Consider the following 15,300-nt stretch of genomic DNA (forward strand, 5'->3'; position numbering starts at 1 on the left):
ATTCTACAGTAGGGATTTGTTGATTCTACTGAGCACCTCAAATAGAATTCAGCCACAGGGTTTCTGATTTATTCATTTATTTTAGTGATGTTTCTAATTAAAATTTTAGAACAGACACAGGGATGTGAGGCTCAGTGACAAAGTACTTAAAGGAAGAAGGGGGGAGGAGGGGAACCCCAAAACCTTACTGTTTGTGAAGTGTGAGTGAAGTCTGGTTTTTGTTTTTTTTTAAACTGCTGTTAAAGAGTTGCCACTGCTGACCCAATTAGCAAGTTGCTTTTGTACATCTTATTTCTGGTATAGGTGAATGATAAGTTAAAAGGTGACATAACTTACTGATCTTTTCTTTTTTTTTTAAAAAAAAAAAAACTTTAATATACTTGCTAAAAAGCTGTAGTGCAGGATAAGCTGTTGTCTTGCTGCTGAATTCGGGTAATCAGATACTGCTCCCTTATCTGGAATAATTATAAGTTTTAAAAATTTTAAAAAGTTCATCTTCCTTTAAAAATTAAAGTAGAAAGAAGAAAGAGAGAAGAATCTTGACAATTTTTTTGTGTCAAAGATTGAGGGTTTTTTTTGTGTTACATTAAAAAAGATACAACAGTGTGTGCAAGGGGAAATAATCTGACTCTTGCAGTTACTGTCCCTGGATACTCTGTTGCTTCTGAGAATCCTTATGGGGATTTGKTTTTTTTGTAAAGCAATAGTGTGTACTGAAACTTTTGCGTAATTTAAATCTGTTTCTTCGAGTGAGGCAATTCACCAGCATAAATCAAGGCAGAAGCTTAGGGTCTGATTATACATTTATATTCTCTATTCATTGCAGTAGACAGCAGTAATGGGTACACCCAGTGTCTTGACACCCCCGTGTGCTGTCTGTGCAGAGTCCCTCCATCTGCTCCCCCTGGGTGGTACTGCAYGCCCATATGGTGGCAGAGGAGCACAGGACAGCATAAGTTGCTGTGTACTCACATAAGAAATAGGATCTTATGACACTGGAGACTGTTGTGGTTGGGCAACAGTGACCCTCCTGGCATTTGCAGAGCAGACAGTGTTTCTRCAATAGCCACTGTGGAGGAGTTTCTGCTGTAGGTGTAGTTCTTGGCCAAGAGTTATGTTTCTGCAGCTAGCCTGAAAACATGTCCCAAAACAGAGCCTCAGCCCACAGCTTTGAAAAGGTTGGATTCCCGTGGCARAAGAAAATGCAGCCTGTCTTGCTCACCAATCTCAGCAGATGGGAAGTAGGTTCTGGGTTACCAGCAATGRAAGTCTACCACAGGTGGTGGGCAGCTGCTAAGGACCGTGGAAGAAGGCGAGGTAGAAGTAGGTCTGTCAGAGCACGAGTTTAATAACCTGCTCAGACAGCCTTGAAAATAAGGCTCCAGTGAGATCCTGATGGTTTTAAAGCTACCTTGAAGTGACGATCTCTTGAGTTGCTTTAGAAGATGCCACAAGATGCAATTTGTATTGAGGGGGAATCAAGGACATTCAGTTCAACTTCTCATGGTTAGCCAGTAGAGTGTAAAGCCGGGATTCACATATGCTTCACCTGCATTGCAGTAGTGTGCATGCGAGAGAAATAGTTCGACCATGTGGAGTCATGTAATCAAGGGAGTCTAAGCAGAACCCTTGTGTATGTGGCAGCAATAGTACATCTCTAGTGATCATGAAACTGTTAACGTAATAACAAACTTGCAAAGGATACTTAAGGGTACAGTCTGCCTTCCTTAGGTACAGCCTCTGGATGGTGCTTAAAAGAGCAAGAGCAAAATTGTTCTCATTTGTCCAGATCAAGTTAGGCTCCCTCCCTTACCACAGATTACTTCTTCTAGAAGTAAACCTGATCTGTGCACATGATAGAAGGACAGAGACATCTGACTCGCCATAAACCACTGCACAGTGGCTGTACTCACTAGCGTCAGGATGTTTCACAGAACAGCTCAGTGTATTCCCTATTACAAAGGAATCTTGTATTCAGTGAAAAACTGTCTTTTTTGCAGAGTAACACTTCATGAAAAGGAAAATCTCATGAGTGCAGAGAATCTGGGCATAGTTTTTGGACCAACTCTTATGAGAGCACCAGAACTGGATGCGATGGCTGCATTGAATGACATCCGTTATCAGAGACTTGTGGTGGAGATGCTTATAAAAAATGAAGACATTTTATTTTGAATATTTTGGGGGTTTTGTAATAAAAAGGAAGCAACAGTGTTCTATGGATGAAGGAATATTTTAAAGTAATATAATGGCTCTTGTAGCTGAATTCCATATTTGCTAGAGCTTTTGATGTATTCAGGATAAAAATGAAGGAACTCTTTGTCGTTTCTGTAGTGCCATTCAGCTGATGTTGAAAAAAGTTAACACATACTTTCCAGTACTAGTAATCCTGGGTGTTTATCATGTTTAAAATATAAAACAAAAAAACTAAACCTATTGCATGATTGGCTCCCTGTTCTCCCTGTTCTGGTGAGAATCATTCCACGAAGGAACCAACTGAACTGGTGCAGCATCTTTGTTCTGGATAGTTTGTGATTGTAATTCAGCATGTTTCTCCGTGTAAACCTGTTGTGAATTTGCTTTTATGTTCTATGTAATTGGTTTTTGATGCTAAGAGCAGCGCCAACTTATGTGAAATGGAGCATCTGGCAGTTCTTTGACATTTCATATCATTCTCTGCCACTTTTTTGTCTGATTTCTTCTTGGTTTTTTTTTTTTATCATCATATAGTAATCTGTTTTTAACAGAAACAATGTATACTTTAAGTGTTATTTTAAATAATTCTCCATGATGTTTATGGTGGTTGCAGTGAATCTGCAATGTTGAGCAGTGTTCCTTTATTATTGCTATTTCAATTGTAATTTTGTATTTTTCTGGCATGCATATATTAATTTATTAAATTTTGCTTTTAGAACTCTAACATTGTTGTTTATTTTTACTTAATGATTATTTTTTTAAAACACTATTTGCTTTATTGTTTGCATTAGTACTTTCTTAGTGCTGGACAACCTTAGTGCCTAAAATGAAAAAGGTAGAGCTTCACTSTTTTTTGACAAGGCCATTCTAATCTAAGTACTTTGGAGCCTGACAACTTTAAGATTCCCATTAATTTCTCCTTATTTTATTTGAAAACTTTCTTCATTCTCCAGATTGCCTCAGAACTCTTAAATAAACCCCAAAAAATCTGTCAGGGCATTCACTACTTCATAAATGAAATGCGCAGTTATATTTACTTACATACAAACTAGTACTGCAGTTTACTGTTACACAATTGCAGATGCCCAGAGTAGATGAACACACCACTGAATTTCAAATGCAAATATACCACAGACTACTTTGGGCTTAAATTGTTCAGCAGTGATCGAGCACTTTTGCCTGCCTTGCAATCCTGTATCTTCCAAATAAAAGGAAAATTACCCTAAGTAATAATTTATTCATTCTCTCGGATAAAGCAGTGGATACGAATCACTTGCCAACCTTCTAGCCGCCTCTATGATTTAGACGTGCCGTACAGTCACTGTTTTCAGAAATCCTCCTTCGTGTGGCAGAACCCGTAGGCACTGCTTTGTGGGTTCGTACGGAGCGCTGTCCCGGGATGGTTTGCAGTCCTTACAACTGTTAACTTCTCAGTTTTTACAATTTCTGACAAAAATAGTATTACAAGTGAACTTTGTTTGGCATTATTAGACTCTTTAGTGCTGTACTCATCCCAACTCTAAAAACTGTCTCATCTTAGGGTTTCTGGCTCCGCTACTGCATCTGGGAATGGTAGGTAACTCAGTCACAGGGAATGCAACTGTCTTATCTTTCCATTCCACCCAGTCAGCTCTGATTCCTCGTTGCCTCGTATATGTGAAAATATTAATATTGGATCAGTTGCAAGGGGCACATTGATTCAATTCAGAACTTTCAAGGAATGCTTTGGAGCCTCTTTACGTTCATAAATAGTGGAATACTGGAAATGTCTAATCATCAGGGAAAGTGGACACCTATAAAACAAAAAACAAGTGTGGAAACCTTTAACACAAGATAGAATGGAGGAAGTGGGGTAAACGGTTGGAAGATAGATGCGAGAATGAAGCAACAGGTCCTACAAGAGTGGTGTAGCTGTAATAGGGGAACTGAGGACTGGCATAAGGTTTATCAACAGAAGAAGGAAACAGGGAAAGGGGTCACTGAGTGCGGGGCACGTAAGCAGGGATCTGCGGGGAGGAAAGACTTAGGGATATACCAGAAGATGCTGATGAGGAGAACACGGGGCAGCACTGCAGAGGTGTGACAGTGGTCGCAGAGATGTAAGCTCCCTTGATGTGAGGGAGGAGATCAGAGGCTTCATAAGGAATTCCTGAAAAACAGAGGGAAACGGCAGGTGGCAAAGCAGAGGTGGAGGAAGCATGGATACAGGGAGCCCTAATAYACTCAAGGAACACAGTGAAGGAGAGTACTGAAAAATCCCTTGAAGAAAGTGTGCTGCCTTTGCATTTGTGTGTTGCCTACAGTAGGTACGGGCCAGGTTGCTAAAGCCAGGGGTTGGGCATCTTTCTCCGTGAATACATTCCTACTCTGCTTCCTTGACAAGGAACGAGACTYGAGCGGGGTCTGAGGCCATTGGAAGTTGCAGAATGAAACCTCCTGTGGRCCAAAAAAGAGGGAAAGCAGCAACATCCCTTCAGCTGAGCTCCTGCCCCCAGCACCTGCCCTGAGGGAGAGCAAGTTGCTCAGGGAACCAGCAGCAGCTGGAGGAGGAGGAGAGGGAGGATTTACCTGGCAATTACAGCCAGCTGTTCCCCTTCTGGTGAGCAGTAAGGTGCTGCCCTGCATGCCACCTCTTCCTTACCTGCCCAGCCAGGGCCGGGGGTGAGTGGGGAGGGCTGCTCTACTGCAGCTGCCCTGGGGGCCCGGAGTGAGGAAGCCCAGGAAGAAAAGGAGTGAAGCTGGGGGCACACAAGCGGTRAGCATCTGGGGAGAGCTGCTGCTGACTGGGGAGACTGGTATGGATGCTGACGGAGAGGCTGCGCTGGGAGACGTTTGGAGGGATCCTTTTTCATCTTTTGCAGTACTAAAAATGACTTACTGCTATAGCTCATGTATTAATTAGTATGCATTTATTACCTGATTTACCTCGGTGAGCTGATACAGCTGGAGAACTGCCTCCRCAGCCCAAGAGCAATGAACGGCCCATATGCTCCCAAGTCACATCTGCCTTGCACTCTCCAGCAGCCACATATGTTTATGGCCAGCCTGTTTCCCAGCCAGCTCCTAGGCACGCTGCATTTCCTCATGCTGTCTCACCAGCGTGCGATGCGTTTGCTCGCTTCTGTGCTGCCTAGTGGCCCTGTGTATCCTGAGCGCCTTCCAGGTTACCCTGCAGCGACTGTGGCTCTGGCGTTTTGCAATGTCCTAGCGTGTTGCTCCCGCGGTGCTCTGCTCTCGGCTCCTTGGTGTGGCACCCTCCCACAGATGTGCTCCTACGTTGTCAGGGCTGCGGTCAGCAACCAGGTTGGTTTGTGCTTTTTGTTTTTAAATAACGCTTACAGGATTTTGCATGCCTGTGTTTGACCCACTCGTCACACTGACGTGTTCACGTGCTCTGAGAGTTTGCATCACTCACTGAGTGSTTGCCCTTGACACCTAACACCGTCATAGCCAGCCGTGGCCAAAGCATCCTTTCATCAAGGCACCTCTCGGCAGCGCTTTGCAGCTGATGCAGGGGCGCAGCCAGAAAAGGGAATGGCTTTGCATTAGCAGCGCATTAGCTGGCTGCTGCGATGACACGTTGCATCTTTGGCAGCCAGAGTAAGTTTGAGTAGCAGCTGGCCCAACGCGGGAGCAACAGTAAAAGGCATCCACTGTCCTGTGCTCTTGTGTGAGCAAACCTGAACTGTGCAGTTGAAACCTCTCATGAACAGAAGTAATTAGGAAAATCACTTTGTCTTACTGTACGAAACACCCAGCCCGCCCATCTCGGCGCCCCAGCAGATGGGTGCCTCGGCAGTAACGCCCGCCTGGCTCGCGTTGCAGGTGCGTCTGACCGCCCTTAGGAGCGGCGATGGCCRCTTACAGGTGCAAAACTGGATCAGGTCTAAAGCGAGTCAGAGGAAAAGCACCCAGAATAACAAGCCCGGGCTTGCTCTGGAGATGGCCWGTATTTCCAAGGCACGCGGAGCGGGGCAAACAGGTTTGTTAGCTACCCCTGAGCACCTGCATCCCGCTGGAGATGCCCGTTCTCCATAAGCGCACTGGAAACGGACAGTCTCTGTGGGCGGCGCTGCCGGAGCTGTCTCGCAGCATCGCGGTGCGGCGAAACAGTTCGGCACAGCTTGTTCCACAGCAAAGTTTAGCGAGCAGCTGATGGTCGTGGAGGAAAGGAGAAAAGCTGAAGGGGGGCGCAGCAGGTATTTTTGCATTGTGATTTTTACACTAAGAATTACGGACTCGAAGCCTATAGTTCAATCTTATCTTCATTTTAGTTACCATGCTAACACCATTTTGRTCTTTACTGCTTGGTAACCGTTAAAGCAAGTGATGCACAAATAAGTGTTATATTTACAGTAAACTTGATGCTGTTTTTTGCTAACTGGGAAGCAATTACACCTATAAGCAATTACATRATTTGACTTACATTTATTAAATTTTTTAATTAAAGTGCAGAAAGCTAGCATCTTTAATATTTGTATGTGCAAAATGGAAGTACAATAAGTATCCTAAATCTGTAAGAAGTAAATGTTATTGCTAAATTGATTTATTTTCTAAACTAATTGATCTCTCCCGGCAAATAAGAGTTAYCGGTAGTTTGTGTGATATCACCTCTCCATTCCTGACGCAGTTTTTGCATGCTGATGAACACTCCCAAATGTTTTTATTATAGCTATGATTATATTGCAAGAAGGCGGGGGGGGGGGGAATCATCTCATGAACCTAGCAATCACGGATTTCTTTTTTAGTCCTGCAAAATTACTGCCTAGCAACTGCACGCCAGACCCAGCGAGCTTATGCAATGGAAGAGCGCGAGGGCTGGGACGCGCGTGCTGCGGGCTGCGGCGCTCGCTGAGCTGAGCGCAGGCCGTGAGGCAAGGCTCGCCCCGTCTGCTGCCGCCGCTTCCCCGGCCTCGGGTGAGGGCTGAACGCGCCGTGCTCAAGGGCAGGCTGGAGGCTGCATGTATGTGCATATACATATACATACATACATATATATATATATATATATATATAGAATAGCGTCTGTGCGCGCATAGTTTAACAGTTTCACTGCTCAGCTACTACTAGCCAAGGCCCAGCCTGCTCCCGATCGTGGGGATTTCAGGTTATACCATCTTCCAGAGCCCTTGTGTACTCTATTTCTTAACGCTGGCCCGTTTTGCTCGCGAGGAGATCCGGGCTACGCTGCAGAGATACGTTTTCCTGTTGCCACCTTCTGTAGGACCATTTGCAGCCAGGCTCCCCAAGAGCTCTAGCTCCCACTGCCAGTTTTGTGGTCTGAGGACTGCTTTTTTCTCTCCGCTTGATCTCTCCCAAGAGTGACGTCAGTAAGCTGCTCAAGGAATTTGTTTAAGAGCTTTTAGTTGGATATCCTTTCCTAGCRCTCGCGTATGTATTTTGTCTCAAGGACAAACGTAGCTCACTGTGTTACTCAGGTCTCCATCACTGCTCTGTCTCAGCGGATTGGAGCAAATGCTCCTCAGGCCCCTGGGATCCTTTGATTAATGTATGTCCTGAGGCAATTAGGAATTGTTTTGAAAAATGCATTTGGCAGCCAAGCAGGCTTCRTTTTCAAACACTGTATTGTCTGCAATTTTTTCCCCTTCTCTTGAATACTTGAGTTTGAATTTTTACCTTTTTCTCTTTGCCTATTTTTTTGATACCTCATTATTAACTAGCTGTGTCAGTAGCACGAACAGGATTGTCTGAACGATTACGCTTGCTCATTTTGTAGATCAGGTTAGTACTAATGTGACGGTGTCTCCTAAAGCTTGCTTGAAGGATCCTTCAGTAAACCAGAAGGATTTAGCCCAGCCCCGTGTTGTTGCCCACTGCCTGTCCGCAGGGAAAAGGGAGAGATTCCTGTAATTGCTTTTGCCCATTTATCCTCTTTCGTGTTCTCCACCATCATGGTGCTGCATATATATTGTTCATACAGTCTAGTTACTTGCATGATGTTTTTCCAGCAAACCACTGGAATTGCAATATTAARCCACAACATTTAAGCCACTTGGAGTGCTGCTGCGTGGGTTAGACAACACCATAGCTCAGAAAAGAGGTTCAAAGCCCAGCTCACCTTGTTAAAAGTCAGCAGAGGCTAGTGACCAAGCGTGCCTGGGGGTGGCGCGGCCCCGCGGCAGGCACTGCTTCCGAGATGGGCTGCAGCATCACGCGACTTGCAAATCTGCTCTTCCTGGATAGCCACGGACCTTTCCTCGCGCTACTTGCCGGCACACCCTCGGGTCTTGCCTTTCAGAGAAAAGGCAGAATTTTCACACGTACTGCAATGAATACAGCGGATGCGCTGGTTTTCGCTCCTGGTTCGCTTGGGTCGGTTGCAGCGCAGGAGCGGCGTACGGCGCTAGCGGCGAAGGCTGCCAAAGGAGCTGGAGACGTTGTCACGGGACGTGGGACATGGGACGTGGGGGCCAGCTTGTGCCACGCGCTGTGCAGGCGCCCAGGCTTCGGCTTGGAAACCTCTCGTGGCGCTAAAGGGATGTGGCATTCCTGTTCCCTCCTGCTGGTGGGAGGAAGCCCCTGCTGATGCTCCCTCTCCCCATTTGCAGCTCTGTTACCGGATTTYGCCTCGCTGCTAAACCATAGTGTCAGTTTGCTAATAATGTTAATTAAAAATGGAAACTGTTCTGTCATTGCATCTACAGGCAAGTCTCCTTTGGTTACAAGTAACTTCAATAGCAAGCTTTGACCTAGCTAGAAGCCTGCTCCTAAAATTTCCTTTGGCTCTAGTCAGAGCCTCCTTTCTGTATCACGAGTTAAGAAGTAAATATGCTTTGAGAGGCGAAGGCGACAAATTGAACGCTGTTTCMCATGTGTGGGATACAGCTTCTCAAGGGAGCGTTGCTGCTTGKAGGCAGGGATCAGAAACAGTGCAGGCGTACGTATGCTGGCAGTGCCTATCGCTGCCTCCCTTCTGTGCTCCGGGGAACGCCTGCGCGGCCGCGCTAGCGCGCTGCCGGGGGGCCTCCCCCCGCCCGCCTGCCCGGCTCTGGTCGCTGAATTAATTGGCTGTAACAGGACCTACGCTACCTAATCTGTGTGCTAGTCGCTGCTTGCAATGTAACTCAGCACTGCAGCCCTCAGCGTTGYAATAAGCTCGAAACGGCCCAAAGCTCCAGCCTCGTTTCTTTAGTTTAGCTTGCTTGTATTTACTTGAAGAGATATTAAGAACCTGAAGAGCGAAAACGCCATCTTCGCCCAGGCTCGCTCGTTGAGCAGCCCCAGTCATCTGTATGATAGGCACTGACAGGTCGATTCTCCCCACAACCTCCTCCATGATACGCTGATGGTGACGGGAGGGACGAGGGTCCTGCTGCCTTCCTGGAGGACGGCTGTCAGGGTAATGTCCTTTCCAATACCCATCTCAGTACATCGCCAGTAATCTCCACGTGCGAAGGGCACACAAGGAAAGGAAAGATATCACAAAGTTCTTGGAGCTGGTGGCCAGGAAAACCCACCGAGCAAAACGGACACGTGGATTTTTCTGYTGCGTCTTGTTGAAGGCAATATTGGTTGGCTGGACACTGTATAGCGTTATGCATGTACAGCATTATACATGTTGTCTCAACACAAAACAGCTGCTAGCACCACAAAACCAGTTGCCGTTCAGTGCTTTTAGTGCACTGTAAGCTATATCTACATGTGGGCTCTTYTCTTGAAAACTGAAAGCGAGATCATGTTTATGTAGATGTGGCCTTTATCTACTAAGATGAATTTCACAATTACGTTAATCTGAAAAATAGACATTGTTAAGAGCCATTCAGCTGGACTTCTACTTCTTATTTCAATGCGAGTTTTTCTTGTGCTGCTTATGACTCGTATTGCATTTGCTTTTACGTTGCTTACACTAGACTCACTTACTTACAGTAGTCCCCTGGCTATATTGTGTGTTTACTGCGATATTCCTCCAACTGTCTTGAGTGTAGTGCTTTGGACTTTTGTCAAATCCCAAATATTAGCAAGCAGGGAAATCTGGAATTTGATTTCATGTGCATTCCTGAATACAAAGTTAGAGTGGCCTGGCAAATGAGTGGAAATGGCCTCCTGACTTCTGTCTCACGTTCAGTTCAACCCAAATACGCCTCATCTCTGCAGCCCCTGTTCCTGCTCCTCTAGGGYTCCGGGAACTTAGTCTCCACTCTTTGCAAAGTGTACTGCTGCACACTTCTTCTTTTTTTTTTCTTTTTTTTTTTTTGAGGGGGGTTACTATTCTGAAAGTGTTTCTTGAGTAGAGGGGGAGGTTTTGTTTTTCTGTCTGATCAGTTAAAAACACAACTTTATAAATTCATATTGTTGTCTAATGTAGGAGCTGTATTGTGGCAAATAGCTTCAGCCTGGCAAAGAGGCAGGCAAAGTAGGTTTGGAACGTGCCAGGTGAGAGCTACCCAACAGAAACCACAGAAGTCAATRTTTTCCATTAATTACCAACAAAATGCTGCGCATGTACTGGCAAAGATCCCAAAATAAGTAATAAAAGTGCATATTTTGGCATGAAGTCAGTCCCTGCTGAAGCATGTATCAACAAATTCAAGTATGCCATGTGAAAGAACAGAAATCAGTGCCTGGGAGCTAATGGACAGCACAGTTAGAAAACAGTAATTCCTGCTCTAAAATACTGTGGTGTCTCAGTGTGGTGAGGTCAATGTTGACTTTTTAAAGGCAAAACCGCAGCTCTAGGTGAGATGGATGCTTTGCAGAGATCACCGTTAAGTGTTTTCTGGGATCAGCAAGTGCTTAGAGAGGGGAAGCACTGCGTGTGAAGGGAAAGCGTGTTCTGCCATTCTGGGTAGTCTCAGAATTAAAAATAAAATAAACTTGTTTCTATATGTTTATCCAGGAAATACCAGCCGTGAAAGAATCTGGACCACAAGACTAGATATCCTGGGGCTCTTGCAGGATTACAGAGGCATTCCCGAGGTCACAAAAGTTTATGCTAGTTGCACTTATTCCAGGTGTGATGTAAGATGATTTAGCACATCTGTCTCTAGCTGCGATGAGAGAACCCGGCTGGAAGCAGACGACCTCCAGATGTACGTTTGTGTTCCTAATCCGTAGCCTGGGCTATGTGGGGAATGTGCCRGTGGTGCTCCTGGTGCCAGGAGCTAATTGCTTCTGTGTTTGGTAGCGATGACTTTGCGCAAGGGTTGTAGTCAATTATATTCCTACAAACCAGCAGCTGGAGAAGAGCTTACGTCAGTTAAGAGCTAAAACAATGTGATTACTCTTTTCTACCCAAACTGGGCAAGAGAAGAAGGTAATCAGTGCAGGAGCTTGTAAGTGTTGAAACACTGCACACATTCCAGTTCTTCTTTTCTCTAGTTATACCATGGAGCCACACGCCAAATGTCTTCAGGGAGATGCTAAAATACAGAATATTGGCCAAAATATCTCAGACCTCAGAGGAGCTGAAGAGCTTGCTTAGCTTTCAGTAAAGTCGAAACTGAACTGTCTGCACTGAAATTACTCCAATGGAGCATCAGTCCACTTAACGAATATATGCATTTAAACTTGGGAATGCCAGGATCCGGAGACACACTTCAGCCTTAATGCTGTCCATGGTCCCACTGATGAAAACACAAAACCGCCAGTGTCAGACCTCGGCCAGTGTATGAAATGCAATGCAGGTAAGATAGGATATAGCTACAGAGGCAAAAGTCAGGCAAAGCCAAGCTCTGCTTTCTAGACTTGTAGTAACTCAACAAAAGCAAATTAGAATCAGGCTATGGACCCAAAATACGGTATGACGACGTAATACCACCCCCAGAGGCAGACACTTCTACAAGAACCCTGGGGTGATGGAGGCTTGCTTAAACATTGCCTTAGATGACTCCACAGTAGCATGTGGAAGAGCTGGAGGTGTGCGTGGGGAGCGCAGCTTTGACACATTGGCCATCTTGCCTGGTCAATCTTCTTTCCAGTTGTTGGACTTTTGTGCCTTGCAAAGCGCCTCTGCATCTGCAGAGAGAAAAGCCCTGCCTGGAGGTTACAGATGAAGCGCACAACAAAGTGCAGGAATGGTTTTGCAGATGCTGAATATACACACGGCTTGGCACCAGTTTGTCACAGTGATCCAAATATGTTTAAATCTAGTAAGGCCTGGGTGTGTTTTCTAGCTCTCTAACGGGCCTGTGCAGCAATACACATTGGTTGAACAGCACTTCCAGGCATAGAGATGATGGATTTTCTGTGTCAGTTATGGAATAACAATTCAGATCAAATTGCTCCTCTCCCTTGTATTAATGACCTTGGAAATAAATCTCTTACGTGGGATTTTTCTGTAGTAGCAGGTAATAGTAGTACTCTGCCTCAAGATGAGCACATTTTCCATGGATACAGGAGGCTGCTAGCTGGCAATTTGTGCTTTTGGGGAAGGACTGAGTTATTAATAACTGTAATATAGGTGTCTTCTTACCCCATCCAGGTATAAGTGAGATTTCCCAGAGGATAGAAGCAGAATATTTGAGGAGTCCTTCCATGAAGGAAAATATTCATGAGGGGATGCATCAATGTAGCAGATTCTTCTGCTCAGCACTCAGTAGCAAGGTCCATGCAAACTCCTGTGCTGATGAAGTGGCCTTCAGGAACAAAAAGTAGAGTAAACCTCACATCTAAGGGCTCTCTCCTCTTCTGCTGTCGTCTTTGGCTCTCCAGCATGGTTCATGCAGGTCCCAAAGTTAAGCTCTCATCTTCAGGTAAGAGCTCTAGAAGCATCCTAATCAAAGACAAGAGGTTGAGCAGTAAGTGAGTAGTAAATTGATGAATTTACTAGTAACTTATTTAGTAAGTCAGCCATACCGCATGGATCCTTCAGGCTGGCTTCCTAACAGCAAGGCGATGTGAAGCTGCAAMCCCCCTATTGATTCCTTTCATATTTGGTGGCCGGTCAGCTTGAGCATGACTTGGTTATATCTTCAGTGATTGCTGGTCTCCATTCTCACTGCTGCACCTGTGTTCAGTATTTGACTGCKTAATTCAGATAAAATGTTGTCCTGCCTTACTGAAGCTGGGCCAGCAAGTGCCCAGGATTAGTGTCATTTGTGTATGAGAGCAGCTTGACTGGGATGAGCGATGTCATTTAAAGGAGATCAATGTTTCTCTTCATCTGCAATAGATTAACATGTGTGCTGCCGATGTAACTAGGTATTTTGCAGCCACGGTTCCTTCATCTGAATGGGGATCCTTCCCTCCTTCTTTCCTTCCTTTCCAGACTGCAGTCCTTTTTTTGGAAGCATGCGTCTGATCGGACAAATGTGCACTATGGCTAAGCTATATGTGAACTTCATAGCTGCAGACGTTAAGATCATAATTTTTGATATAGGTTTTTGGTATTTAAATTCCTTTGGCTTACACGATAGAAAACAAAGAAAAGATGCACAGGAAATAAATTTGCTATAAACRTCAGTGGGGATGAAATCTATTTGCAGGACAGCTGAGATGTGTCTCAGTAGGAAAACTGCAACTTACAAGTTCCTGCAATGTGTGAAATTAAAATCCTATCTGTCAGTTTATTCTGCTTTAAAATTAACGTATTAATGCTTGGCGTGTTCTCACGCGCACCTGAACAAACAGAAGTGCCCTCCAATACGATCTCAAGATCGTTGTTAATGCCTTGAATGCATTTCTTCTTGAAAATATTTACTCCTCCTGTCTTGCTCTTCCAGGTGACTGTTTGTGACAGTTCTCGCAAATGCGGCTCATGTGCCCACTGCGCCTTTTCTAACCATCTGTTGCCATCTGCTGGCAATAGTGTTGAGTTGCCAGACTGGTGTGAGATGGCTTCCAGCGGAAAATGTATGCCATACTGTATACAACTAGGGSCAATCTGGTAACAAACACATGGCAAATTCACCCAATACTTGTCTAACCATCTGCCTGCTGTTATCCAATGCCACCATAATGTACTGTCACCAGCAATGCCATTTTTTTCTGATGCCAAACTGCACTAAAAATTGCAACTACTGTAGAGGAATAGTGCACATAGAAGCCAAAAACAAATGAAGGAACGCTGCTGCTATTTTCTCAGCAATTATGCCCTTAATTTTCCTGACAAACATCTAGCAAGTGGAATTAAAATTTTTAATTTTAAGTAGTAAGTAACTTAAAATTCCTGTGCAGACATATGTGCACTCTTCAGAGGATGGGCTGGGGTGCAGATCTCTGTGCATTTTGTAACTCGGTTAAACCACCAGCAATAGTGTGAGCAGCTCAGAGAATGGGGGCAGGGGCAGGGGGGGAGGGACAGGACTTGTCCTGCTATTGACTCTGTTTGAAGTGAAATTTTTTATTTTTATTTAATTTCTGCTTCCCATACATGGCCCTATGTAGTCCCAGCAGCCATTACAGCCTCCTGCCTCTGTTCTTTCCCCACTGCAGTCATGAACTGCACCTGTGCATGCAATTCTATGACAAATATTTTATTGCAAATTCTCTATTCCTCAATCTGTCCAAAGCATCTGGTATTCAGTTCACCTGTAATGTGGCTGARTGATGCCACCTTGCCAAAGCGGCTTATCTGCACTAACGGTTGGTTGTGGTTGGCTTCCCCCAGGTTAGAGTGGGCAAGGGGAATCCCGTGCAGAACTCGGTCCTGACGCTCGTAGTGAATTAAAGAAGTGGTAGCCTAAACTCAGACACTACGGAATTATGTTTCTTTCCAGTCTGTGTGAATGAGACCTGTCCTGCCCTCTTGTTCACTTTCTTGGCTGGGGAAAGCTATCTCAAGTACAGCTCATATGCCCACTGCATCTTTCCAGTGCCTTTACTACTCTGGCAAATGGATTTGTCTGAGATCTGGGGAGACCCTCACAAACCAGGCCAGAAAAGCTTTGAGATGGGATAGATGTGAAAGTATTTGCTACTTGGGAATGAAACCTTTTTAAACCTCTGAATGCTCTGAACGTAAAAAAAAATACCCTTCTTAGCAAAGCATGAAATTCAGATGATCACAGCAGAGCTCATCGCTTCCTCTGTTTTTTMACCTAGGTCATGACTGGTCACATAGCCCTGTTAATAACAAGCAGCATTCATTTCTCTGTCCATATTTAACCACAGGGTCTCAGGTTGCCTTGGGTTTTTTTTTTGGTTTTT

The 15,300-nt window shown here is 44.9% G+C and overlaps 1 protein-coding gene across 1 annotated transcript in view; it reads left to right on the top strand.

Annotated features, from left to right (window-relative positions):
• Positions 1-2,917, top strand: part of CHN1 (chimerin 1) — a 113,138-nt gene extending 110,221 nt beyond the window's left edge. Inside the window, exon 14 of the mRNA XM_085321959.1 lies at positions 2,001-2,917. Within this exon, the coding sequence (XP_085178085.1) occupies positions 2,001-2,172 (172 nt within the window). The 3' untranslated portion in view covers positions 2,173-2,917. The remainder of the gene's footprint in view (positions 1-2,000) is intronic.
• The last annotated feature ends 12,383 nt before the right edge of the window (positions 2,918-15,300 follow it).

The sequence above is a fragment of the Rhea americana genome, unplaced genomic scaffold, assembly GCF_003343005.1.
Source record: "Rhea americana isolate MKP2758 unplaced genomic scaffold, rheAme1 scaffold_12, whole genome shotgun sequence".
Classification (NCBI taxonomy): domain Eukaryota; kingdom Metazoa; phylum Chordata; class Aves; order Rheiformes; family Rheidae; genus Rhea; species Rhea americana.